Genomic DNA, 25,335 nt, shown 5'->3' with positions numbered 1-25,335 from the left:
CGCAGCAGAGCGCCTCGAAGCGCTAGCTGACCCGCCGTGGTCGCTTAGTGGCTTCGGCGTTGCGCTTCTAAGTACGAGGTCGCGGGATCGAATCCCTGCCGCGGCGGCCGCATTTCGATGGGGGCGAACTGCTGAATTCACAACCTCTCTATTTTCATTCGTTACCCATAGCGGCCTTACAAGTCGCTTCCAGCGACAACTTTGACATAGCTTTCACTGAGCAGAGCAGGAGTGACGTCGATAATTCACAGAATATACATACCCCACGCAAACAGATTACACCATTACATGCCTGAGCTCAACGACAAGTCTTATTGCACCAATTGCAATACATCCCTTAACGTATATCATTTACTCTGGCCGTGCTCGCAAGCTCACATAAACTCCGAACCGGACAAGCGCAAGTTTGATAAAGCAATCCGGAGCGAAGAACTCGCTCCCCAACTCTGGGCCGTCCAGCAGGTCCACGGCGCCGCCAGGAAACTCAACCTCCCGGTTCCGTCGTAGGAGACGCCCACTCCATGAGAGCCCAAAGCTCTCGTGGCCTGCAGGACCTGAATAAAGTTGATTTCTTTCCTTCCTTCCTATGCAGCCGTCGCTTGTTGAGTCTGCAGTTTTAATGGCCACGTTGATTCCGGATGTCGATGACGCACTCGATTTTTTTTTTTTTTTGTCCCGTGGTGGTTGCAATTCGGACAATTGGCGGCAGGCTTCAGGTCAATTTAAATTGCTCTGGTTGACATATATTCTCGGAATCCGAAGAGGAAGAAGAATAAGCGCCACAACTGCTGCGTAACAGGCTGCCACGCCATAGTGGCGAAGGAGACCCAGGCGAGAAATGACGGCTTCCCGTAGAGACCGTGGGACGAACTCCCCCAGAATGCATCACTCTTCACAGAGCGGTGGGTCCCCCTTTCTTGAGAGGTGCCTGTGGGTTAAGTGTGTGCTGCCGATTTTCGGAGGCACAGGACCACCTCGTAGAACTGTTCCCATTGTCTGGAACTCTGCCATTCGCTCAAGATGGGTTTAATGCTGTGGAGTTTATTATGCAGCTCAGAGTCCCATTCATATTGCTATAAACATTTTACTTATATTCGCAAGGATGATGTGTAGTCTGCGATGGGCTTATTTTTAAAGGTAGGTAATAGTTGATGTTTCGAGTAAAGAGTTGATTTGGGCGTTCGGGAAGGGTTCGAAGTCTTAGAAGAGTATGTGCACGAAAGAAAACTCGGACTTATCAAGTGGCCGTTCATTTGATTCCGCGCAGACTTGGAACAGTAGACGTTTGGACAGCTGTCGTTGCCAGTCGGAATCCCTGATGGTGAACTGGATCTAAAACTGTTCTTGTTGCCGTCCTTCTGCTTTGCTGGAGCCAGACAAATCTACGTAGCCGCGGCAAATTTAAGGCTGTGCTATTTTTTCAACTTTCAGGCCACTTTAGTTCTTCAATCGATTTGTCCGAAACCGTAAAAAAAAAAGACATAATGCCCCCTGACCTCATTGCTAATCTCCGGGGGCGGGGGGCACCAGTCCACCGAAAAAAATTGGGGGGGGAGGGAAGGCCCGCGCCCTCACCCCGGACGTAATACGGACCAAGATCGTGCCACAAACGCCAAGCGTATGCACCTTTGGCTGGATCACCCCTACCGACTCCACTCCCACCGTAATTGTAGGTGATTTCAACATAGACGATTCTCGGTCAGTTTCTCTCGGAAAGGTACGACATTCAATGTTACACAAACATCAGTGTGCCCACGACGCGTCATCAGTCGTGTACAGACTTCACGTTGGCCGGGAACCTTTTCAGTGTCACCACAGAGCCCCTGGCCGTATAGCATAGCGATCATAAAGTGATAGCCACCTTCCTGACCAAATAATAAATAAAAAAAGCAAACAAATGAAGGTTAACAACAAAAACAAGCATTGAGTATGCAATTTAATAAACCGACAAAAGAAATCATGAGAAAAACGAAATTCATTGTGGCGATCATCATCACCAACCTGTTTTATGTCCACTGCGGGACGAAAGCCTCTCCGTGCGAAAACTACCGCGTGATGACGACTGTATGGCAGCATTGATATGACGAAGATTGAGTGAAGGCGATGGAATGACGACGATGACGAAGCTTGAATGCAGACGACAATGGGAGCGCGATGGCATCACGACAACCGTATGACAACGACTGCATGACAATGACGCAATGACGGCTATGGCATTACAGTGGTATAGATGAGAACAGTGGGATTGCAACGAGTGTATTACGACGACTGTATCAAGAATACTGTAAGACGACGATTGTGTGAAGACGACGATATGAAGAGTGTGTGATGGCGAAGTTGGAGCGACAATAAAACGGCCCTGACGGCTTCATGACGAGCGGTTTAAGAACGGATGCATGACGACCACACGACGACAATAGTGCGACAACGACGGAATGACTAGAGTTGGATGTCTAAGCCGGAATGACGATGCAACGACCACAACGACATCGCGACAACGAGTAGTCGCCACTGCTGGCAAACAACTCTGATCACTGCGTTGGCGTGAGACGTTATGCAAAACTATTTATGGATTGACGTAGTAGGCCCCACCCAAACAGGTAGGGCCACGCAAAAATTGGCCTATAGGCTCATTACAGTGTCCCTCCCCACGGTAACCTTTAGTAAAAGGCGAAAGGTTAATTCGTGTGGGTACTGAGGAAAGACCTGAGCGAAGATACCTGCGATTCTGGGCCGCGCGGGGCCGCATTCGAGCGGACCCTCACACTTTAACAAGATTATCTGTTATTTTGACGTGATTAATTATTTTGTATATTGTATTACGCATAATTATTTAAATAAGCCAACAGAAGCAAACTCTGCCTATAAGATCTTTATTTGAGCTTCATTAAATCTTTGCGTTCTAAACGTAGTACTGCACAAAGTGTTACTGGTCCCATGTACCAGGACCTCGGAGCAGTGCTGGCAATGCTAAAAAAAAAATTAAATTATGGGGCTTTACGTGCCAAAACAACTTTCTGATTATGAGGCACGCCGTAGTGGGGGACTCCGGAAATTTGGACCACCTGGGGATCTTTAATGTGCACCTAAATCTAAGTACACGGGCGTTTTCGCATTTCGCCCCCATCGTAATGCGGCCGCCGTGGCCGGGATTCGATCCCGCGGCCTCGTGCTCAGCAGCCCAACACCATAGCCACTGAGCAACCACGGCGGGTTTTGTGTGTGTGTGTGTGTGTGTGTGCGTGTGTGTGTGTGTGTGTGTGTGTGTGTGTGTGTGTGTGTGTGTGTGTGTGTGTGTGTGTGTGTGTGTGTGTGTGTGTGTGTGTGTGTGTGTGTGTGTGTGTGTGTGTGTGTGTGTGTGTGTGTGTGTGTGTGTGTGTGTGTGTGTGTGTGTGTGTGTGTGTGTGTGTGTGTGCGTGTGTGTGTGCCCTCTTGTGCCGACCCGTCACCATAGTTTACTAGCTTGCGCCACTAGGAGGTATGTACTCGTGGTCTTCATGCCGTTGTAGTTGCTCAAGCGTCGTCATTCCAACTTCGTCGTCCGACTTTCGTCACGCCATCGTAGTCATGCATTCGTTGTTATAACGTCGCCGTGAGGCCGTCGTGGTTTCCCCGTCATCGTCCCTCTAGCTTCGTCATCCGAAACTCGCCATGCCGTCGCCGACACACAGTCATGGTCACACCATTGTTGTCATACCCTCGTCGTCATACTGTTATGAGATTGCCTGAAAACGCCGACCGAGATGAACTAATTTTGGATTGATGTAGTAGGCCCCACCCTAACAGGTAGGGCCACGCAAAAATTGGCCTATAGGCTCATTACAGTGTCCCTCCCCACGGTAACCTTTAGTAAAAGGCGAAAGGTTAATTCGTGTGGGTGTTGAGGAGAGACCTGAGCGAAGATACCTGGGAATCTGGGCTGCGCGGGGCCGCACTCGAGCGGACCCTCACACCTTAACAAGTTTAGATATTATATTGACGTCATTCTTAACTGTTCATACCAAATTATACAAAGCTTTGTTTCAACCAACTGAAAGAAACTGGTAATGCCTGCACGTCCTCTAATTAAACTTTGTAGAAACTTTAGAGTATAGAGAGTAGTTTTGCAGAAAACATTCAGTGTATCCGTGTACTTGAGATGGATACCTGGCAGCCGTGCGGTAGTGCAAGAGCAAGCAAGTTTTTAAACAAAAAATAAAATAAATATTAAATTATGCGGTTTTACGTACCGAAACCACGATCTGATTATGAGGCACGCCGTAGTAAGGGGCTCCGGAATAATTTGGAGCACCTGGGCTTCTTTAACATATGCACCTAAATCTGTGTACACGCGTGTTTTCGCATTTAAGCCTCATCGAAATGCAGCCGTCGTGGCCGGGATTTGAATGACATCACCAAGCACTACCAGCTAGGCAGGCGGTGGCTGCCCCCACCTCACCCTGTGTTGAAACGTCGCCAGGCAGTCTTCTGGCGACAATTGCAAACACAAACATTTCCCAGTCCGGTGCGATTGCAGCACATTTTCCCCGCGCAATACCCGACTGCTCTTTGGAAATTATGTCAGGAAAATAGAGCGACGCTGTCACACATGTTGTGGGAGTGTCGGGTTGCATCAGCTACAATGGCAGTAGCTCCGGAGGCTCTTGCGTCGAAGTGGGCCGCCGCTCTGCGCAGCTCCAACCTCAAGACACAAATGTGGGCTGTCCAGCAAGCCCGAGAGGCGGCGACGAGGCAAGGCCTCGAAGTCCCCTCATGGGAGACCTGAGCCCGGGTCGTCAAATTTGCCGGATTCAAAATAAAGTTGTTTCCATCCATCCCGCGACCTCAAGTTTTTAAACCAAACACTGTTCATAGAAAGATGGTAAGGATGTTATGGATTAATAGGCATGCATCCAGATATGCGTCCATCATCTTGTACATGCTTAGAGGGTAGATGACGAGGTTTCTGGGCTGAGGGAACTGGGGTCGAAACCAACTTCGGAGATGTAATGCTATTTTAATGCTCACACTTTTTAAGTATCTGTCTGACAAAATATGTGAGCCGATGCCGAAGAGAGTGCAGTCTACTGGCGTAACACGACCCATTTCGATCGCGACCGAATTTGTCGACCGGTATTGGCTCCCTTACCCCGTTTGCGCTCAATCGCATTCTAGAAATTCGATTCATATCGGTTTAGATCGCGATCAACAGGGTGCCGGGTGACACACGTATAACACAGCCTATACCGATCCGAACATGGACCGATCCCGAAGTCACTGCAGTCACTGCAACGCAACTAAGCGCCTCGAAGCGCTAGCTGACCCGCCGTGGTCGCTTAGTGGCTTTGGCGTTACGCTGCTAAGTACGAGGTCGCGGGATCGAATCCCCGCCGCGGCGGCCGCATTTCGATGGGGGCGAACTGCCGAATTCGCACCCTTTATATTTTAATTCGCCGTTGGTTTGGGAAATCCGAGCTCTTCAGCAAGGCGTCCCACTTGGACTGGTTATGAAAGTCGGAGCCCGCGTTGTACGGGCACAGCCAGAGCATGTGGTCGAAGGAGCAGCACGCGTGACCGCATTTGGAGCACGAGTGCGGAAAGTTCGGGTCTATCCAACTAAGCGCTCTCGGGGTGAGGTACGATCTCGTCTGTAAAAGCCTGAAAGTAACAGCCTGAGCCCTGTTCAGTTTCGGGCTGGGGGGAGGGAATTTGCTCCTGCTGTGTCTGTAATGTGACGTAATTTAGTGAAAAGTTGTAAGTTTATCTTTGAAGGGGCAATCCTGCGGGAGAGCCGGACCGCTAGCTCGGACGCGGTTCGTGAATTCACGCGCCAGGCAGTTGGCCTGCTCGTTAGGGTTGCAACCCGCTCGGTTAGTTACATCGTCCATGTGGGCCGGGAACCATGCTGTAGTATGACCTGCGGTTTCTTCTCGCGTATTAATACGAAAGGATCTGTTAACGATGTCGGCTGCGTGTTTACAAACTAGAGCGGACGAGAAAGCCCTGACCGCCGTGCGCGAGTCGGAGAAAATGGACGCCGGGCCTTTTGCGGCTTGAAGAGCCAAGGCTATCGCGGTTTCCTCCGCCTCGTTCGCGTGTTTAGCACTCGATTTTTTTTTTTTTTTTTTTTGTTCCGCGGTGGTTATGGTTGCGATTCGGACAATTGGCGGCAGGCTTCAAGTCAATTTAAATTGGTGTGGTTGACATATATTCTCGGAATCCGAAGCGGAAGAATAAGCGCTGGAATTGCTGCATAACAGGCTGCCACGCCACAGTGGCGAAGGAGACCCAGGCGAGAAATTCCGATTGAGACCGGAGCAAGAACTCACCCGGAATGTATCACTCTTCACAGAGCGGTGGGTCCTCCTTTCTTGCGAGGTGCCAGTGGGTTAAGTGTGCGTGGCCGATTTCCGGAGGCACAGGACCACCTCGTAGAACCGTTCCCATTGTCTGGCACTCCGTCATTCGCTCAAGATGGGTTTAATGCTGTGAAGTTTATTGTGGAGTCCCATTCATGTTGCTATAAAGGTTTTACTTATATTCGCAAGGATCATGTGCAGTCTGTGCCGGCCTTATTTTTAAAGGTAGAGTACATCGTTGATGTTTCGAGTAAAGAGTTGATTTGGGTGTTTGGGAAGGGTTCGAAGTCTTAGAAAAGTATGTGCACGAAAGAAACACTCGAACACTTATCAAGTGGCCAGTGGCGTAGCTAGGTCGTCTGGCACCCGGGGCCCATAGGTCTTCTGTCACCCCCCACCCCCCCCCCCCCACGGGGTGTAGCCGGTGGAAAGAGGGGTTTCTTCAGATGTATATGCCACCCACCCCCTGGCTCCTTGCACCCGAGGCCCACGGCCGCCCGGCACCCCCCCCCCCCCCCCCCCCCCCGTTGCTACGCCACTGCAAGTGGCCGTTCATTTGATTCCGCACAGAAGACGTTGGGAGAGCTGCCGTTGAAAGTCGGGATCGCTGATGGCGAAGTGGATCTACAACTGTTGTAGTTGTCGTCCTTCTGCTTCGCGGGCGCCAGACAAATATATGCAGCCGCGGCAAATTTAAGGCTGCTCTATCCTTTCAACTTTTAGGCCACTGTAGTTCTTCAGTCGATTTGTCCAAAACCGTAAAAAAATAAAATAAAAGGAAAACATGATGCCCCCGGACCCCATCGCTAATATCCGGGGGCCGGGGGGGGGGAGTGCACCGGCAAGAAAATTGGGGGGGGGGGGGGGGAGGCTCGCTGCAAGCAAGTGTAGGCGAAGATGGCGGCCACCCCAGAGTTAAGAAAGCTAAATCATAAAGCAGAAGCGTATCGCCGAGTATTCACCAGGTGCGTTTAATCGCGAGAAGTGTCGAAACGTATTGTGATAAAAAATCGTAATAAAAGAACGTAAAACCGGAATAGACACTATTTAGTATGTACTGCGGTTTGGCATCACGGGTTCTATAAAGGCAAACCCCGTAGCTTTATCTCAGTTCCCTTCGACCCGTACTATGGGTAGGCCGCGTGCTATGACCATGGACTTTCGTACAATAATTACTAGAGGGATTACTCTGGCGCTAGTGTCTACGGGAGATTCAACGGGCGCGGTTCAACCAGCATGGGGATTATGGGGAGTACATGGATTTGTAGACACTGGAATAGACACTGTTTAGTGTGTACTGCGGTTTGGCGTCACGGGTTCTATAAAGGCAAACCCCGTAGCTTTATCTTAGTTCCCTTCCACCCGTACTATGGGTATAGGCCGCGTGCTATGACCATGGACTTTCGTACAATAATTACTAGAGGGATTACTCTGGCGCTAGTGTCTACGGAAGATTCAACGGGAGCGGTTCAACCAGCATGGGGATTATGGGGAGTTCATGGATTTGTAGACACTGGAATAGACACTGTTTAGTATGTACTGCGGTTTGGCGTCACGGGTTCTATAAAGGCAAACCCCGTAGCTTTATCTTAGTTCCCTTCCACGCGTACTACGGGTAGACCGCGTGCTATGACCATGAACTTTCGTACAATAATTACTAGAGGGATTACTCTGGCGCTAGTGTCTACGGGAGATTCAACGGGAGCGGTTCAACCAGCATGGGGATTATGGGGAGTACATGGATTTGTAGACACTGGAATAGACACTGTTTAGTATGTACTGCGGTTTGGCGTCACGGGTTCTATAAAGGCAAACCCCGTAGCTTTATCTTAGTTCCCTTCCACCCGTTCTATGGGTAAACCGCGTGCTATGACCATGGACTTTCGTACAATAATTACTAGAGGGATTACTCTGGCGCTAGTGTCTACGGGAGATTCAACGGGGGCGGTTCAACCAGCATGGGGATTATGGGGAGTACATGGATTTGTCTCAACTTAGTCCTTTTGGCTTCAAACGACTTCGCGACTTTGAAAGCTCGTCATTCTCAACGATGTACTGCGTAATAAATAATTGTATAAACTTTATTAAAATTGTCCGACCGCAGGATCCGAACACACGACCTCCAGCACAGACGTCCGATATTGAAACCATTACGCCACAGACGCATGCATCGACAAGCGACATGTAACGCCCTCACGAATTTATCATGGGCAAGCCAGTGCCTTGAGATGTTTGGCAAGCTTCGATTCGGCCACCTCGACAAGCTGAACCGTTGCAATTAGCAGAGATTGTGCGTGTTCCCAGCGTGTTCTGCACTTATGGCGAATTCGGCAAATCGCACCGGTGCGCCCCAGTGTGCCGTTTCATCCATTCATCGTCGCCCCAGGGCACCGGTGCGATTTGCCGAATTCGTCATCAGAAAAGTATAGATTTCTCTGAAATTTAGATCAATGAAGGCATACAAAGCGTAATAAACGAATCCACAAGCACGAAGATCAGACAAATTCGTGTATATTTCCCATTCATTCCCATGGTGGCTCAACGACTGCAGCGCCAGAGTTCCGTTTATGGTAATTATTATAGGATATTTGACGGCGGTGAGGACTGCGGAAGAACACCGCGCCTACGAAGAACGCCGTCGCGAACAGAAGCGGGAATGTGCGCGGCGACGGCGGGCGGCACGGACGAAGATCGCGCCGCAAACGCCAAGCGTAAGCACGGTTGGTTGGATCACCCCTACAGACTCCACTCACATCGTTATTGTGGGTGATTTCAACATAGACGTGTCTAGACCGGCCAGACGGAAAAGTTCGGCATTCAATGTTACAGAAACATCAGTGTGAGCGCGACGTGTCATCGGTCGTGTATAGACTTCACATTGGCTAAGAACCTTTCCACTGTCGCCACAGAGCCATTGGCCGTATAGCATAGCGATCACAAAGCGATAGCCACCTTGCTGGCCAAATAATAAATAAAAAAAACAGGAGAAGGTTAAAAATAAAGAAAAAGCATTGAGTATGCAATTTAATAAAACAACAAAAAGATCGTGAAAAAGACGAAATTCATTGTGGTATGTGTCTTTTATTTTCAATCAACATGTTTATTATCAACATATAATTATCACCATATACACAGCTCCGCTGGCCATCCACCTGAATGGCTCTGAATATTTTTTTACATCACTTAGGGCTCATCGTCTAAGCTTGCGGAATCATTTATATCGTGGTGCGCGCCCACGACGCCACTGTTACGAATGCCATTGTCACGCTGATCATGCGCGCATGTCGTTCATGACCTGAAAGAAAGGGGGGCGTAGCAGTACATAAAGGAAAGAAGGGCAAGCAGGATAGTGTACATGCACAAATTTTCTTAAACACCTAACTGATTTTTTTCTCAATATTTTGGAACGTTACACAATTCTACCCTTTGAAGTGGACTAATAGAACAGCCGGACATTATTTGCTCGAAACACTGAAGCGTGTAATCGAATAATAAATTTGAATACGCCAAGCAAGCGCCACTGTCACGTGAAAAAAAAAATTTCTTCTCCTCTTACATGCAGCACACACATCAACAAAACTTAGTCATACAGAACCTTCTTTATTAGTTGAGGAATCCAAAATAACGTAAATCTAGAAATGCAAATTTATGGGGAGCATCGCGAGTTTAGACCCGCATCCTCCTTTAAGGTAAATATTGAGATTTAGGAATTGCAGCCGGCAAACTTGCAAGGCGTAAACTGTATATCCTCATGGGAAGACACGGTGAGACTGGCGCAAGTTGTGAAATATGCGTTCCCATATTGTGCGACGAAAAAAGGCCTAGGGGACATTCCACGCTAAGTGTCCCAGATGTGTCGCTCTAGTAACTAAGATTTTGCTTTAAAAAGGCATGCCCATTTACAACCTTGGTCAGAGTGATTTCCCCAACTCTGTAATAATACTTTTCTTGTTTCGCCATGTTTCGCGTACTTGAGCAACCATTGAAAGCAGAAGAAATTTTTGATCAGTGATAGCAATTTAGGAAGTCACTTTGACAAAGCTAATAAATAGCCATGATTTTAAACAGAAATATCCGAGGTGGTCTAGCGACACTTCTGGCACACTTGACGTGAAATGACCCATAGAGCGTTCCAGCTAAATTTGCCTCGCATTGTTTAAGAGTTAAGACGTCTTTTCTTTCTTCTTTAAAAAAAATCACCGATTACGATACTCCTTAACGCGAAATTTGAGCGCAGCTGTATACGTGTTTTCATGTCGCGATATATTGGCTGGCGCGGACAATCTGCCTCGTGCGGCGCGTTGCAAACGGAGCGAAGTGTGGCGCGACTGTGTCGCTAATCGTGACGCGAGGGCGCGACTCACCGCAGCCGCCGCAGACAGACCTCCGCTCATGCAACGCTTTGTTTCAATGCAGACGACGCGCGCTACTCCTGGCGCCATCTCGTAGCCCTCGTCGCCGCAAGCCCGTCGTGCGCGGCAATACGCTTTTCATCTCACGCTTTCGCCTTAACTTCCTCCTTCTCCGCTTTCCTCCTCGCGCTCCCTTCGCTATCGCAGTCTTTCGTCTGCGCTCCGCGTTCGCTCTTCCATCCTTTTGCTCTGCTCGTTTTCTCGGTTACGAGGACGCCGAGGGACGAGGCCGACGCTCCCCGCAGGAAAAGGTGCCCAAGAGCTGCGCTCTATAATTCAGTGGGGCACCGGAGCAGTGTGTTTTGCCGCGAGTTTGACGGCATTTAGTTAAAAAAAAAGAAATGGGCATGGGCAGGACATGTAATGAAGAGGGAAGATAACCGATGGTCATTAAGGGTTACGGACTGGATTCCGAGGGAAGGGAAGCGTAGCAGGGGGCGACAGAAAGTTAGGTGGGCAGATGGGATTAGGAAGTTAGGAGGGTCAACATGGCCACAATTAGCACATGACCGGGGCAGTTGGAGAAGTATGGGAGAGGCCTTTGCCCTGCAGTGGGCGTAACCAGGCTGATGATGATGATGATGAGTTAAAAAAAGTGTACCAGTTTCCAAGATTCGTTCCGACTTCCGAGTGGACGTGCCTTGGAAGCTCATCGGCTTCGAATCATCAATCGTCACTTACAGCGCATACATATACGAGGGACAAAAAGGACGACGAAGACAAAAAGAGACGAAGATCTTTGTGTTTGTCTTCGTCGTCCTTTTTGCCGCTCGTCTATGTATGCGCTGTAAGCGACGATACCATGGAATACCAACTAGCCCGTACCCAAACCTTGCTTCAAATCATCAATCGCAATATGGTCCCTGAACTGATTAGTACTCGTGAGTATTGAAAGTTTTATGGTTTATGGTCCAGTTATTGCACTCCTCAAGTTATCTATCTCGGGCTGTAGAACTATCTTATCCTAGTCAACCTTTTATTTTAAATTATGTCAAGGTTCAAAACAGAAGCACCTGATACACATATATATGCCTATTCACCGCATATTTCAACACTTGCATATGCTCGCTTATGTAGACAATAATTCCTGATACCTGCGTTTCAGTGAGCAGCTTCTATGTAATTGTTTGCGCGGAAATCGAGAGAGTCTGATTTTTGCCCTACGTGCAAGTATGAAAAGTTTCACATGCAGTACATCGCTAACCTTACTCTGCCATATCAGCACCGTCTTCCGGACTCCGTGGTGGGATACAGGTAAAGTACACTTAAATGGCTGTCATACTAAACCGTTCTATTATTGTGAGGCTCACAACGTTGTGCACAGAACAGAATTCTGGGGTTTTACGTGCCAAAATCACGATTTCATTATGAAGGACGCCGTAGTGGGGCACTCCGGATTATTAATTTTGACCACCGGGGGATCTTTATCGTGTCCCCAGTGCACAGGACACGGGCGCTCTTGCATTTTGACCCCATGGAAATACGGCCGCCGTGGCCGGGATCCAGCGACCTCGTTCTTAGCAGCGCAACACGGCGTTTTGTGTATAACCGTTTAGTCCGCGTCTCTTACACAACTAGTTTGTTATCATTCGTTAATAACAAAATGGAATTCTGAAACGATACTGTTGCTGTGTGCCGACGCAAAGTGCAAGATTGAAACCTACGTCTCAAGCGCGTTCCGTTACAAACTTGCACTGGGAGTTTGTGAGCGACCCTGTCAAGAAACTCCATAGCTGGTTATTTTTTAATTTGCTTGCTTGCTTGCTTGCTCGCTCGCTTGCTTGCGTGCTTGCATGGTTTGCTCGTACGTCAATATAAGACCCCCATTTCATTTCAGCACTTATGTAAGCCCTTCCCATGACAGATTAGCTAGTGTACATGCTATAAGCAAAACGTCACGTATGCATTGCAATAAACAACATTTTCGCTAGCGAACATAAACGGCGATATTGAAGGTCACTGAGGAAGGCGTTACGCGAGGAGAAAAAAAAAACGAAGCAACTGAAAGTACGTCTTAGTAGCCTTGAGTCCTATATACTGCGATGCAAGCAGCTGACATGAAGTTGTTTTCCTTCGCTCAGTTTCTTGTTGCTTCCGCACGCAGTTGTTTTTCCGTCTGTTCACGAAACACTCTCGACATGCTCCCGCGTCGATTCTTTAATTTCTTCTCCGCTAGCTTTTTTCTTCACCCTGAGTGGCGAGGGGGGGGGGGGGGTTGTTCTGGAAGCGTGCACCTAGTGGACATGTCCATTTTGTCTGCTGCTGAAGTACTGATTGTCTGGGAGCGCCTGTCTTCTTCTGACGCGTACCCCAGCCCAGCCAATCAGCACTTCAGCAGCAGACGAAATGTGCATTTCCACAAGGTGTACACTTACAGACTACTCCCCCCCCCCTCCTTTTTTTTTCTCAATTACTCCACCTTTGGCATCCATACGCCAATTAGGATTGGCGTATAGATGCCTCAGGTCCAACTGAAAATTTCCCGTGTTTACTTAGATTATCTCAGTTAGCAATCCGCTACCGCAAGGGGCCATCTACAGATTCTCGCTTCGTACAGCCTCCTTCCAACTGCAGCTTTACGAAGCTGCCGCGTCCGGCCGTTCGCCCATATATAATGATCTAATGATCTATAATGATTTATCTTCCGCTTAACCTCCCTGCCTTTCGCATCTCATTTATCTCTCTTCTTTCCTTGGGATACCAAAGAAAATATATATTGAATTAATACACGAAGAGAGAAAAACACGCAGCTGCAACAAGCACTGAATGAGCAAACAACGTCGACAGCATTTTCGTAAATGATTATGACTAAGCCAAATACCCACGGCTATCACCACTGTCACGTCGCGAGTCTGGAAAAGCAAGCACAGTTGCCACATATCTCGGCAAGGCATCCTATACGCGGAAACGGCTCGAGGAAATGAAGATAACATTCGAGCTCGTGCATTTTGCAGCTGTGGTTCCGTCTACTTCAGATGTGTAGCGCAGCGCTATCGAGGCATTTGAATGCGTCGATTTGTATTCAGGTTTCTGCAGTAAGTTTGAACGTTCACCGCTTAGACACCCCATAGAGTTTCATACAATAATCATTGTATGAAACTCTATAAGACGCACACAAATGTACGCACGGGCTAAGCCTGAACTAACGCCGCGAAGGCGAAGACGCCAACACACGCTGTACAACAGCTGTCTAAATACACGGGAAAGGATATTTCTTTCCCTTTTTTTTTTTTTTTTGAATACACCGTACCGATGATGATCAGGCTTGTTGCTTTCCGGGGAAAACTCTACCGACTCTAGCACGTAGATTATTAATCTATGCCATCGATTTCTTTTAGAAAAGCTCTCGCTCCAATCGCGACCTTAAGCATAAATAAAAGAAAAAAAAGAGAGAAGGAAACTGCCGTACGAAGCTTAGGAGTGTAACTCGTCAATAATAAACATTATCATATTTATGTAAAACTGCATATACTAAAACGTCTAAAGCTAACAAAAATATGATGCGTTGTACATTGTTCCGAAATATACCACAAGTTTGCGAGTGTAACTTTTGCAACAGAATCGTAAGCATTGTAACAGTTTCAAGTAAGCTGCGAACTTACACCTCACGTTTGACCGCTTTCGGTGCTACGGCAGATGCAGTTTACAGGTCTCGGATGGGAAGTGTTCTTTGTAATTATACGTGCCACCGGGGGCCAGCTCTGCCGTTCGTACCCTATCGGCGCCGAAGCCATGGCAACGGAAGCTACACTGATGTAAACCTGTATATCATTTTCGCCAGCGACTTCTGCTGTACGTATTCTTCTTTCGCATGCTTTACCACAAAGCCTGACATGGAGGGTCCCTGCGAAGACGAGCGGTGCGGTGAGGGGGTAGGTAGATGCCGTTTTAGGGGCCGCAGACCAATTGATAATGACACGTTGATTTACTGTAAAATGTCCATTTGGGAGGTTACAGTGAAGTTGATGTTCACGACCGGGCAGATCGTACGCAGTGCGGGCCCAGCTGGCACGTGCATGTAAAAATCGCCTCCAATTTGGGATTCCCGTTTTTGGTGCAGACTCAGAGTTACGTTTTTGTTAACTTCGTGCTTTTTTTTTTCCCCTGAAGCGTTCCGATTTTCGGCTTGTAAAGACTACAAGGCCCTAAACTAAAGTTCTGCTTGTACAGTGGGTAGGACTTAAAATTTAAATAAATTGCTAAGTGTAACAAATTTTCTTCGGACTAGTTCAGCGTTTGTCTAAAACGCGATCATTTCCCACGCGTCTTAGCGCCCTTGGCGAACGAATATAGGCAGATGCAGACAGCAGCGCGCAAACAAAACAAAAGCGGAGCTGACGCAATACATATTCAATGGTCGACGAACCTCCACGTCGTGATATATCGAACTTGGCAGTGAAACCAAATACCGCTTCGAACAAGCAATCGCGATACGGGGGCTCGCGAGCAACCTTCATGGCTGAGCCAACGACTGGGACGGTTACGTGAGAAGGTTGGACGAGCAGGTGCGCTTGCGTCACTCGATCCGCCTTCGCCTCACGTGGTACCGGCTCTGCGCGGTGTGTTAGCTGCCAACGTGCACTTATTGCACAAGAGTGGCTACAGCAATGACCCCATGAACTCAAAGGGGGAAAAAATGGCTTCTGTAGAAATTACATAACTCGCTTTCTAGCACATACCTGTACGCGTCAGTACCTTTACGCATGCATAATTGCGCGCGCCTAAATTCATTCGACTGTAACAGAAAGAAAGAAAAAAGGTGACCGTAATGCATGGCGCGTGCATTATCGGTTTTTCGTCGATTCCGTATATTGCTGGAATGTTTTATGTGACGGGCATGTTTGACGCTGCTGCGCACGTACTGGTGCATCATGAGGGAAGGGGGCAGCCTCCCTCGACCCCTTGAGGTTACCGTGGGCCGCACCTGGCTGCACGTTAGACCATGTCCAGCGATTGATTGAGTGTTTCCGGGGCTACAGGTAGACCGCAATCACTTCGCATTCCTTATTTCGCGCACCGCAATCCCAAGACACAGAAAACTTTGTATTTCGTGTTCACCAGACTGCGTAACCGTCACAAGAAACAAAACCGAGCCTGCGACGCCACGCAAGAAGGCTGTAGAGTGCAACTAGAACGAGAAAGCTACAAAAAACAAAAATCTCATTTATTGCGTCAGATCCTGTTAAATTAAGAAGCGAGATGAGTGCCGATCAATAGCTTCGTCCGAACATTGTGTAAAACGCGGGTTTTCTCGTGCACCCGGGGTTGACGCACTTGTCTCCCTCCTCGACTTTAGCCGGCTGGTCGAACGGGATGCACAGGCTCTTGGCACCCATGGCCGGTGCCCCGGGCTCCGCCTCTACGCTGTCCTTGGCGCTGTTCTTCTTGATCTCGTCCTCACAGTCCATGTCGCCGCAGAAGGGGGCCATGATGACGCACTTCTGCTCCAGCTTCTGCAGAAACACGTCCCAGCTCTTGGTGACCGCCTGGAACTTGACCTGGTCCGCCTTGGCCCGATCGTACATCGACTTCTGGATGGTCTCCAGCAGGGCCTTGATGTCCTTTACCGCGGTCGCAGCGCTGTACGTGATCTTTTCACCCGTGTCCCTCCGCACGGCCACGAACTGGTTCTGCTGCATATCGCGCGGACCGATCTCCACCCTGACGGGAACTCCCTTGAGCTCCCAGTGGTTGAACTTCCATCCCGGCGAGTAGTTGTCCCGGTAGTCGCCCTTGCACCGGACGCCCTCCTTGCTGAGCGTCGACTCGAAATCCTGGCAGAACTTGATGAGCGCCGCCTTCTGTTCTTCCGTCATGGCGGCCGTGATGCCGCACGGCACGATGACGATCTGGTAGCTAGCCACGCGGGGAGGCAGCACCAGTCCCTGGTTGTCCGCGTGCACCATCACGAGCACGCCTATCGTCCTCGTGGTCAGACCCCACGAGTTCTGGAACGCGAACTTCTTCTCGCGCGTCTCCGGGTCCTCGAATTGGATTTCGAACATCTTGCTGAAGTTCTGGCCCAGGTGGTGCGACGTGGCGCCCTGGATGCCGCGACCGCTCGCCGGCACGTAGCCCTCCACGGTCGTCGTGAAGTCGGCGCCGGCGAACTTCTCCTTCTCGGTCTTGCGGCCTCGCACCACCGGAATCGCGAGCAGCTCTTCGTAGACGGCCGTGTAGATGTCGAGGATCTTGTAGACTTCCTCTACGGCCTCCTCCCTGCTCGCGAACGCCGAGTGGCCCTCCTGCCAGAGGAACTCCCTGGTTCGCAGGAACGGCTGCGGGTGCTTGAACTCCCAGCGCACGATGTTGCACCACTGATTCAGCTGGAGCGGCAGGTCGCGGTGCGATTGGATCCACTTGGCGTACGACGGGTACATGACCGTCTCGCTCGTCGGCCGGATGGCGATGGGCTCGGCCAGGTCGCTGTTGCCGGACTTGGTGACCCAGGCGACCTCGGGGGCGAAGTCCGCCACGTGCGTTTTCTCCCGCTCCAGGGCCTGAGCCGACACGAACATGGGGAAGTAACAGTTCTGCACGCCGATGACCTTGATCCTCGAGTCGAGGAACTCCTTGATGTTCTCCCAGATGCTGTAGGCCCACGGGCGCAGGATGTAGCAGCCGCTCACGTCGTAGTACTCGATCATTTCGGCCTTTGTGATGACCTGCGTTTCCGGAAAGAAAGAGAGCGGTAGTTCACGAGCGTCATCTTACATGGTTCCACACTATGCGTAGAAGCATCTAGCAAATGACACAACTGAAACGAACAAAGAGTAGGCACAATGTAAACAGAAATCGTTCATCATTTTTGTACTGTTCTAGTTAGGAAAACTTGACAAAGGACGCATTTGACAGTATTATTGAACATTCAAGGAGAAGCTATCACAGTAACTAATTGTTTTACAGTGTTAGCACCGTACAGACGTGTACCAATAAGACATGAGCAGCAACACCAGTCGGGACAAGCATCACCAAAGCCCTCTTTGTAATCTAAAGCATGCAAAATAATTTTTTTAATACGTCTTTATTTCTGCGTTTAATAGGCCAAGCCTTGCGGCAGAAAAGGGGTGCTCTATGTCAGTGCAAAATATTTATTGCACTGACAATGTGCACACTAATCGGCTAGCGTAAAAAGCAAGCAGCAATGCTATATTCGTTATGAACATCTTTCCTAGATGTCCTTTTCAAAGAGAGGAACCCTACAACACAAACATTTCTAGCCTGTTATGGTTGGTCAAAGTGACACAAGATGATGTATCAGTTCTGCTGTTAGATATTTCTCAGGTATTCCAGTAGACATCTATGCTAGTATGTCTGCACTATGCTAGTACTGTTTAAATGCCACATTTCTCAATCATTCTGCCACAAAATGTTAGGCAATGTGGTATATACTTTCAGTATTCAAGCATCTGTTTAACACTCACTGCACCACTCAGGGATTCCTTATAAGACCTGGATGGAGTGAGGTCACAATGAAAACACTAGATTATTACCAAGAAACTGTGTGTATTGCTTAAAGGAATACTAACATAAACTGTTTTTACTTGTCATTTCCTTGCGTTCAACATAGGTCCAAGCCTTCTAAACCATAGAAAAAGTACTAACACTAGTCGGAGCACCCTAAATAACCTATGGTTTGCTCAATTCAGAAAAGGTGCATGGCACCACAAATGAAAAGGTGCAGGTGGTGCCAGTTATGACATACCAGGCTGCACTCACTCCCTGCAAGGTTCAGGGGTGCACTGCACTGTGGTGGCACCTTACCCTGAATCGCGTTCAATCGAGCACGAGGGTGCAGGGTGCACCACTGCACCTCGGGGAATCAAAGGCCTAGGTGCAGAGAAACTTGGCTTAATCAAATACTATAATGCCCACCGTCATCCCATTTTGGAGTGCGATAGTTTGGGAACAGAGTTTCACTAGTGTCCCTAGCATACCTGAGGGCTGGTGAATGCCCACAAGTTACTGTAAGATGGCACTAGCCCATGTCTGAAAATTAAGTTGGCGACTGTAAATGCATCCATAGTTGGCCACCAGGGGTCGCATTTATATGCATTAAAGTTTGAGTGCAGTTAAGGGCTTCAGTGAGTAATCATAAGCATGCCTCATTTAAGGCCCGTACTTAGTAAAAATTCTTTAAGAACAAGACTGCGGGCCTTACAGGGGAAAATACGGTACTTGTTTCTACATACAAGCTTTGGTTTTAAAACACAGGAGGTGGGCACGACACCACGATACATTGGCTCGCTCTGTTTCTGCAATCACTGCAGCTGCTACAAGTTAGCTTAGGCAGCATAAATGGATGCAGCATTGTTGTTTAGCTTTCTTATGAGCAACGTCATTGTATGCGACGTTACTGATACAATATGTCTGCAAATATTGCTCCATCTCATGACGTCATGATAATGTCAATGACATCAGGCCCAGCCCTTCAAAGTCAACTTTAGGGTCAAATTCAAATATTTTATAATCACTTCTCAACATTCACACTTGTTAAGTGTCATCCATACATGAGCAACAAGCATGTGGTAGAGTTTCAACAAGTTTGGAAATATGGAATGGTACTCCATTATATTACTTCACACGCAACGCAACACCCCTGAACTATTTACACATTTTTTTATAATAAAGACCAGTGTCGTGCATGAATGGCTTCATGTAGAACAGCTTTTGATATCCTGTCACCTTTTACCATTCAACTTAAAAATTTTAATGCCTGCTATTTTAAAGTGATAGCTTTCTTTGGCTCTTTTCCTCACATGAGGTTTGTCCGTTTCTGGCTGTTTAATGCGAAATTGGGACACGGCCTGTCCCTAGATGTGGAAGGCACCAGATAAAAGTAGCAGCAAACAGGCTTGCATAACTCTTGTATGCTGAGCAAGTAGGCCCACCTCTGTTCCGCACAGCCAAAAAATAACTGCCCACAAAAACCAGAACATATAAAGACGGCTCAAAGCACACTGATCTGTCAATAAAATGGTGAGTCATATGCACCAAACTCTTTGCTTTAGCCACTCAGTATGTGCCAGTGGGTGTGGGCCCATTCCAGGCCAATCCTCTAGAATGTCCCACTACAATACTGTCCCACTACAATACTTACATAAAACTCTTCAAAGCAAAACAGCTTTTGTACAGTATCAATTAGACATCGCCCATAAACATAGCTTTGCTTCATATTGATTCCAACATGTGTGTTGGATCTGCATGCAATATCAACGGGACCAGATTGAAGAGGTATCAGAAGAAAATCACATGGAACAAAGAAGAGGAGAAGGTATGAACATTTAATGGAAAACATTGCAAAAAAAGAATAAACATGAAAAGGAATCAATGTCAACTTTGCACGTACGGAAACACGTAGCATGTATACATACTGTATACTATATGTGTGTATGTGCACTACTAAATAACATGATGTGCTATGAGACGCTTAGAAAGATATCAATCCTATGTTTGTTCTCCCAGAATTTTGGGGGTAGAAGTAGAGAAATGTCCCAACATGATGTTTACTTTTTTTTATGTTTTGTATGCAAGGCAGATACATAATGCTATTGATAATGTACTGTGCTACTGAACGTGTACTTTGATGAAGTTTAAATTGTGATGTAATATGGACTTTGCTGCTAAACTGTACAGGGGCTAGGGAGCTCTGTCAAGCTCTTTAGGACTTTATTTCCTGGCCCTGGCTCTTTGAGGTGGAAATAAACTGATTTATTTATTTATTTACTTATTTGTTTATTAATTAATTTATTTGTTTATTGACTGATGCTAGAAAACACTCACTATCTTCCAATAATCCTCATCTACATCAATGACTTACCTGCTAACATTAAGAATAAATTCCATCTTTTCGCGGACGACTGTGTCATATAGTCCCCTATCAAAGCCTCAAATGACATCACCACACTACAACAGAATCTCGATTCCATCGCAGTATGGTGTGAGAAATGGCTCATGCCGCTTAACCTTACTAAATGGCAAAGCTCTGTCATTCACCCACAGCCACAGCTTCATTCACCCGCAGCCACAGCTTAAGCAATCACACCTACACAAAAAAATTCAGCTCGTATCAATCATGCCCCACCTTACATATACCTCAGCGTTCACATGACATGGACACTATCATGGTCAACTCATATTGACACTACCTGTTCTAAAGCTTCACGTACCCTTGGATATTTAAAACTTAACCTGAAAACCACATTACCAGAAATAAAAAAGCTAGGATATCTAACATTCATACATCTGCAGTTAGAATATGAGTCATCTATCTGGCACCCTTCCCAACCATATTTTACCTATGGCACAGAAGCAATACAAAATCGCGCGGCTCGGTTTATAACTTCCAATCACTCTCGTGAAACCAGCATAACCACACTAAAACATACACTTGAACTACTATCACTTGCCTCTCGCAGGATCATCTCTCGTCTCTGCTTGCTTCACACCTTTTCTTACCATCCACACTCCAGGCATTCCCTGTTCAATCCACGCTTACGTACATCCTTACTCTTAAGCTACAGTCGTCCCATAGCACACATTATCATCCGATCACCTGCCATGAACACTTCATTCTTCCCTAACGCAATAACCCATTGGAACAGTCTCCCAGAAGATATAATCTCACGCACTGATGGTAAATCGTTCCTCAAAATGTTACATAACCACATTGCTTAATTACCAATCCTACACACTCATACTCCAACACGATGTCCCCCTTTTTTCACAATTGTTCCTGCCTTGTTTTTGTTTATTGTTGTTTCCTTACTGCTCTGTACATTTGTTCTAGCATTGTCACAAGGATTAAAGCCTTCCCTTATGTAATGCCTCCGGGCATTTAAGGTGAAAAATATATGAAATGAAATGTGAAGTATTTTTCTACCTGATAAGTAAAAATTCAATTTTTACCAATCAGTGACCACATGCCTTCATAACGAGTCTGAATATAAACCTCCACTGGAGCAACTTGTTCAATGGCAATGGCCAAAGGAACATAAATGCCAGTTGTGAAACTGCATGGCATGCCCTACCTGTGAGTACCAGTCTGGAAGGTTTTCTTCCTTCTTGGCTTCCAGTCCAAGACGAGTGACCTTCTTGGGACCGTCCTGTGGAGTGGGAGTGCTCTCCTTCGTCACCGGTTTCTTGGCCTTTTCTGCTTGCTTGGGCTTGTCTGCTTTTTTACTTTTGTCACCTTGATCCTTTTGCTTTTCCTGGGATGACAATTTCGTGCTGCTACTTGACGACTGCTCCACTGCTGCTGGCTTCCACTCCTGGCCTGTAGCGGCCTTGTAATCTGCCTTCAACTGGAGCAGGGTCTTTACCTCAGGGTCAATGGCATCTTTGGCAGCCTTGCTAGCCTTGAGGGCCCTAATCTTGTCTCCTTGTACTTGAATTTTTTTGTCCAGTTCCTGTGCACCTCCCATCGCTGCTGAAATGTCACCCGTGCCGGAAGCAGGTGGCACGGTGGGGTTGCCAGGCTTCCATTCACTTCCAGTGGCGGCCTTGTACTCTGCCTTCAGCCTCAGCAACTCCTTTATTTCAGGCTCCAGTGCCTCCTTCGATGCTTTTTCTGCCTTCAACTTCCTGACTTTGTCTCCCTGTGCTTGGATGCTTCTGTCCAGGTCACTGACAGAAGCGGAGTTTTGCATTGCAGGAGCATTGTGTGGGTTACCTTGTTTTGCAGCAGGTGCTGCCAAGTTAGGCTGCCAGTCCTTACCACTAAGCTTCTTGAATTCGGCTTTTAACGAGAGCAGCACCTGAACTTTAGCGTCTATTTCTGGCTTCTGTGCTTTGCTCGCCTTTAGCTGCCTGACTTCGTTTCCAACATCCTGTATCCTGCTTCCCAGTTCCTCCAACTGTTCAGACTGTGCGAGCACAGGTTTGCTGTCTTCGACAGGAGACTTCTCGAATGCTTTGCCCTTGGTTCGTTGCTGCTGTTCTTTCAGGCTCTCTCGTGCATCGTAAAACTTCTGGACCACTTCTGGAAGTGTTGACGTTGACTGTGTTCCATCAGGAATGTAGAAAAGCACTAAGGGTCCTTCCACACTGGTGTGTCGTGCCGCTTCTGGATCATACGGCTGGTCGCAAATGAAAAATCCTTTCCTTTGGATCTGAATGATGTCGCATTTTTTAAGGTTCGCTAGATGAGGATCACCCAGCATTGGCACCTCAAGGCGGGTGTCTTTTCTTACAAAATCTTTGAAGTCATCATCTTTACCTAACACTTGCTTTGAAAGAATGTGGTCAAAGTAAACACACTTGCAGGGCACCAATGGTGCTGAAGATGTCTTTGCAAGCCATGTGACCTTGAGTGTGTTTTTATAGTTCTTGTCATCAAGATTTGGCTCTGCTATAACATTGCTTACTTTGCCCTCAGCATCCTTGGCTACACTTTTGATTTTCAAGTTGCCAAGTCCAATGAAAGTGACGTTATCACCAGCCTTCATGACCTGAGCATCAACCTGGTCAACGAGCAACTGCGGTGCCACAACTACTTCACGCTGTCCAAGAGCTGGGTTCTTTGGGTGAACTACAACCTGAAGCCGCTCTTCTTTCAAACCTGGCACATCAACTACAACAACATCTTGTTTCTCCACAGCTGTGTGCCGAGGAGCCACCGGGTCAATCACCTTCTTGTTGAATGCCCAGATTTTGTCCCAGTCCATCATCACAACAGACCTAGATGACCCTTGAGCAATGATGAACTGTTTCAAACCTTCTACGGTCATGCCTCTGCGAAGAACTCCACGAACAGTGGGCATGCGCGGATCATCCCAGCTGTCCACAATCTTGTTTTCGACAAACCACGTAAGCTTTCTCTTTGAGAGCACTGTGTTCATCATGTTGAGCCTGGAGTATTCGTAGATGTGCGGCTTCCTCATTCCTAGACTGTCGAGAACCCAGAAGAACTGCTCATCTCTGTCATGGTACTCGGTAGTCCTTAGAGCATGCGTCACACCCTCGATGCTGTCGACGATAGGGCACGCAAAGTCATACGTGGGGTATACCTTGTACTTGCCACCTGTCCGTGGATGGTCCATGATTTTGCACCGATACAAGGCAGGGTCCCTCATGCAACCGTTGTTTGAATTCATGTCGATCTTGGCCCTAACGCAGCACTTGAGCCCACGCTCGCTGCCTTTCTTCATTTCCTCCCAGAGCTTTAGGTTCTGCTCGACTGTATTGGCCCTGTTCTTCGACTCGACCCTCTGCTCACGCTCGGCCTTCATCGTCTCCGCGTCGGTGTCATCGACGTAGGCAAGGCCCTTCATGAGCAGCTCCTCGCACTTCTGGAGCAAGAGCTCGAAATAGTCCGACGTGAACGTGAAGCGATCGGGAGTGATCTCGAGCTTCTTGACGTCGTCCAGGATCACTTTCTCGAAGTCCTCCTTCTCCTTCTCTGGATTGGTGTCGTCGAAACGCATGATGAGCTTGCCCTTGAAGGCCTGCTGGTAGTACTGGTTAAGTAGGGCCGCCTTGGCGTGACCCACGTGCAGGTAGCCGCTCGCCTCGGGAGGGAAGCGGACCACCACTTTGCCCATCTCGGCTCCGGGGAGATCGACGAACTTGCCTTCCTCCTTGCTGATCCTGCTGGCGTCCGCAGCAGCCGTCGCCACCTTGGGTTGCTTGCGCGCGGCGACATCGGCCGGCAGGCTGGCGACGACGTCTTTCACGTTGGGCTGCTCCGCGATGAACCGGTACCAGCGGGAGACATTCTGCGGGCATCTCTGCGCTTCCAGCGCCGTGTGCCACGCCGGGTTCCCGTAGAGAGCCTCCCAGACGAGGATGTCGGCTAGCGTGACCGCCCGACCCACGAGGTAGGTGACCGAACCGAGAGCCTTGTCGAGGCATCCTAGCGCATGGGCGAAACCGGCATCGGCAGCGCGGGACAAGCGCGCGGCTGCGAATTCGATCCAGTGGTCGACCTCAGTGCGCTCGAGAACAGTGTTTCCGTACAGCTGGCCGTCCGGAGCCGCACGGGCCAGGTAGCGCGAGATGAGCGCCGACGATCCGAACGACTTGCCGCCGTCGAGCTCCAAGCACGTACTACTTGTACTGCTGTCCCAGTCCACGTTGACGAGGACGGCCGGCTTGACGTACGCGGCAGTGATTAGGGCACCCACGAGGGGCTCTGTTTTGCTGCAGCTTAGCTTGAGCTGCATCTTGGAACGCGATGCGCCGCCTGTCACAACCAGAAAGGCGGTACTGTTCCGACTCCAGAGCGCAAACTCTGCGGAGCGGATGCGGTGCGTTGCACCACGCAGTCACGGATTGCCGAGAAAGGAATATTGAATGGGATGATGAAAACTTTAACTTTCGCTTCCTCTGGTGTTCGGGAGCAGGGGCCGCCACTAAGCAATCGAGTGTGCGAGGCTGCTTCATGTAAGTTCTTTCAACATTTGATTATAAATAATTTAGTATTAAGTAGTTGGAAAATTTTTTCATTATTGTGCTTTATTTGACGCGAACGCACGCAGAGCTCACGAACTAACCAAGGAATCTCAAATGCGAGTATTAAAGGGTCAATCGACATCGGAGTCACCGTTTCGTCAGAAGACGCGTCTCGGTCGCCTAGGCAACACCGC

At 48.4% G+C, this 25,335-nt stretch overlaps 1 protein-coding gene and 2 non-coding genes across 3 annotated transcripts; all 3 read right to left on the bottom strand.

Moving 5' to 3' along the window:
* Window positions 1–2,585: 2,585 nt before the first annotated feature.
* Window positions 2,586–2,714, bottom strand: LOC126524818 (U5 spliceosomal RNA). Its single transcript, XR_007598083.1, has one exon. It is a non-coding gene; the product is annotated as a U5 spliceosomal RNA (small nuclear RNA).
* Window positions 2,715–3,774: 1,060 nt separating this feature from the next.
* On the bottom strand, window positions 3,775–3,900 carry LOC126524811 (U5 spliceosomal RNA). Its single transcript, XR_007598079.1, has one exon. It is a non-coding gene; the product is annotated as a U5 spliceosomal RNA (small nuclear RNA).
* Window positions 3,901–15,893: 11,993 nt separating this feature from the next.
* Window positions 15,894–25,038, bottom strand: GluProRS (Glutamyl-prolyl-tRNA synthetase). The gene is made up of 2 exons (XM_050172884.3): window positions 21,781–25,038; window positions 15,894–17,415 (listed from the first exon to the last, which is right to left on the bottom strand). Exons 1-2 carry the CDS (start codon window positions 24,910–24,912, stop codon window positions 15,961–15,963), a joined length of 4,587 nt encoding a protein of 1,528 aa, XP_050028841.1. The 5' UTR covers window positions 24,913–25,038; the 3' UTR covers window positions 15,894–15,960.
* Between the last annotated feature and the right edge of the window lie 297 nt (window positions 25,039–25,335).

The sequence above is a fragment of the Dermacentor andersoni genome, chromosome 3, assembly GCF_023375885.2.
Source record: "Dermacentor andersoni chromosome 3, qqDerAnde1_hic_scaffold, whole genome shotgun sequence".
In the NCBI taxonomy this organism is placed as follows: Eukaryota; Metazoa; Arthropoda; class Arachnida; order Ixodida; family Ixodidae; genus Dermacentor; species Dermacentor andersoni.
This window is presented reverse-complemented; position numbering and strand designations above follow the sequence as displayed.

Coding starts and splice junctions, on each gene's coding strand:
- GluProRS (XM_050172884.3), bottom strand. CDS start 24,912: ATGCAGCTCAAGCTAAGCTGCAGCAAAACAGAGCCCCTCGTGGGTGCC. Junction 17,416..21,780: donor TTCCAGACTGGTACTCACAG/GTAGGGCATGCC, acceptor CCGGAAACGCAG/GTCATCACAAAGGCCGAAAT.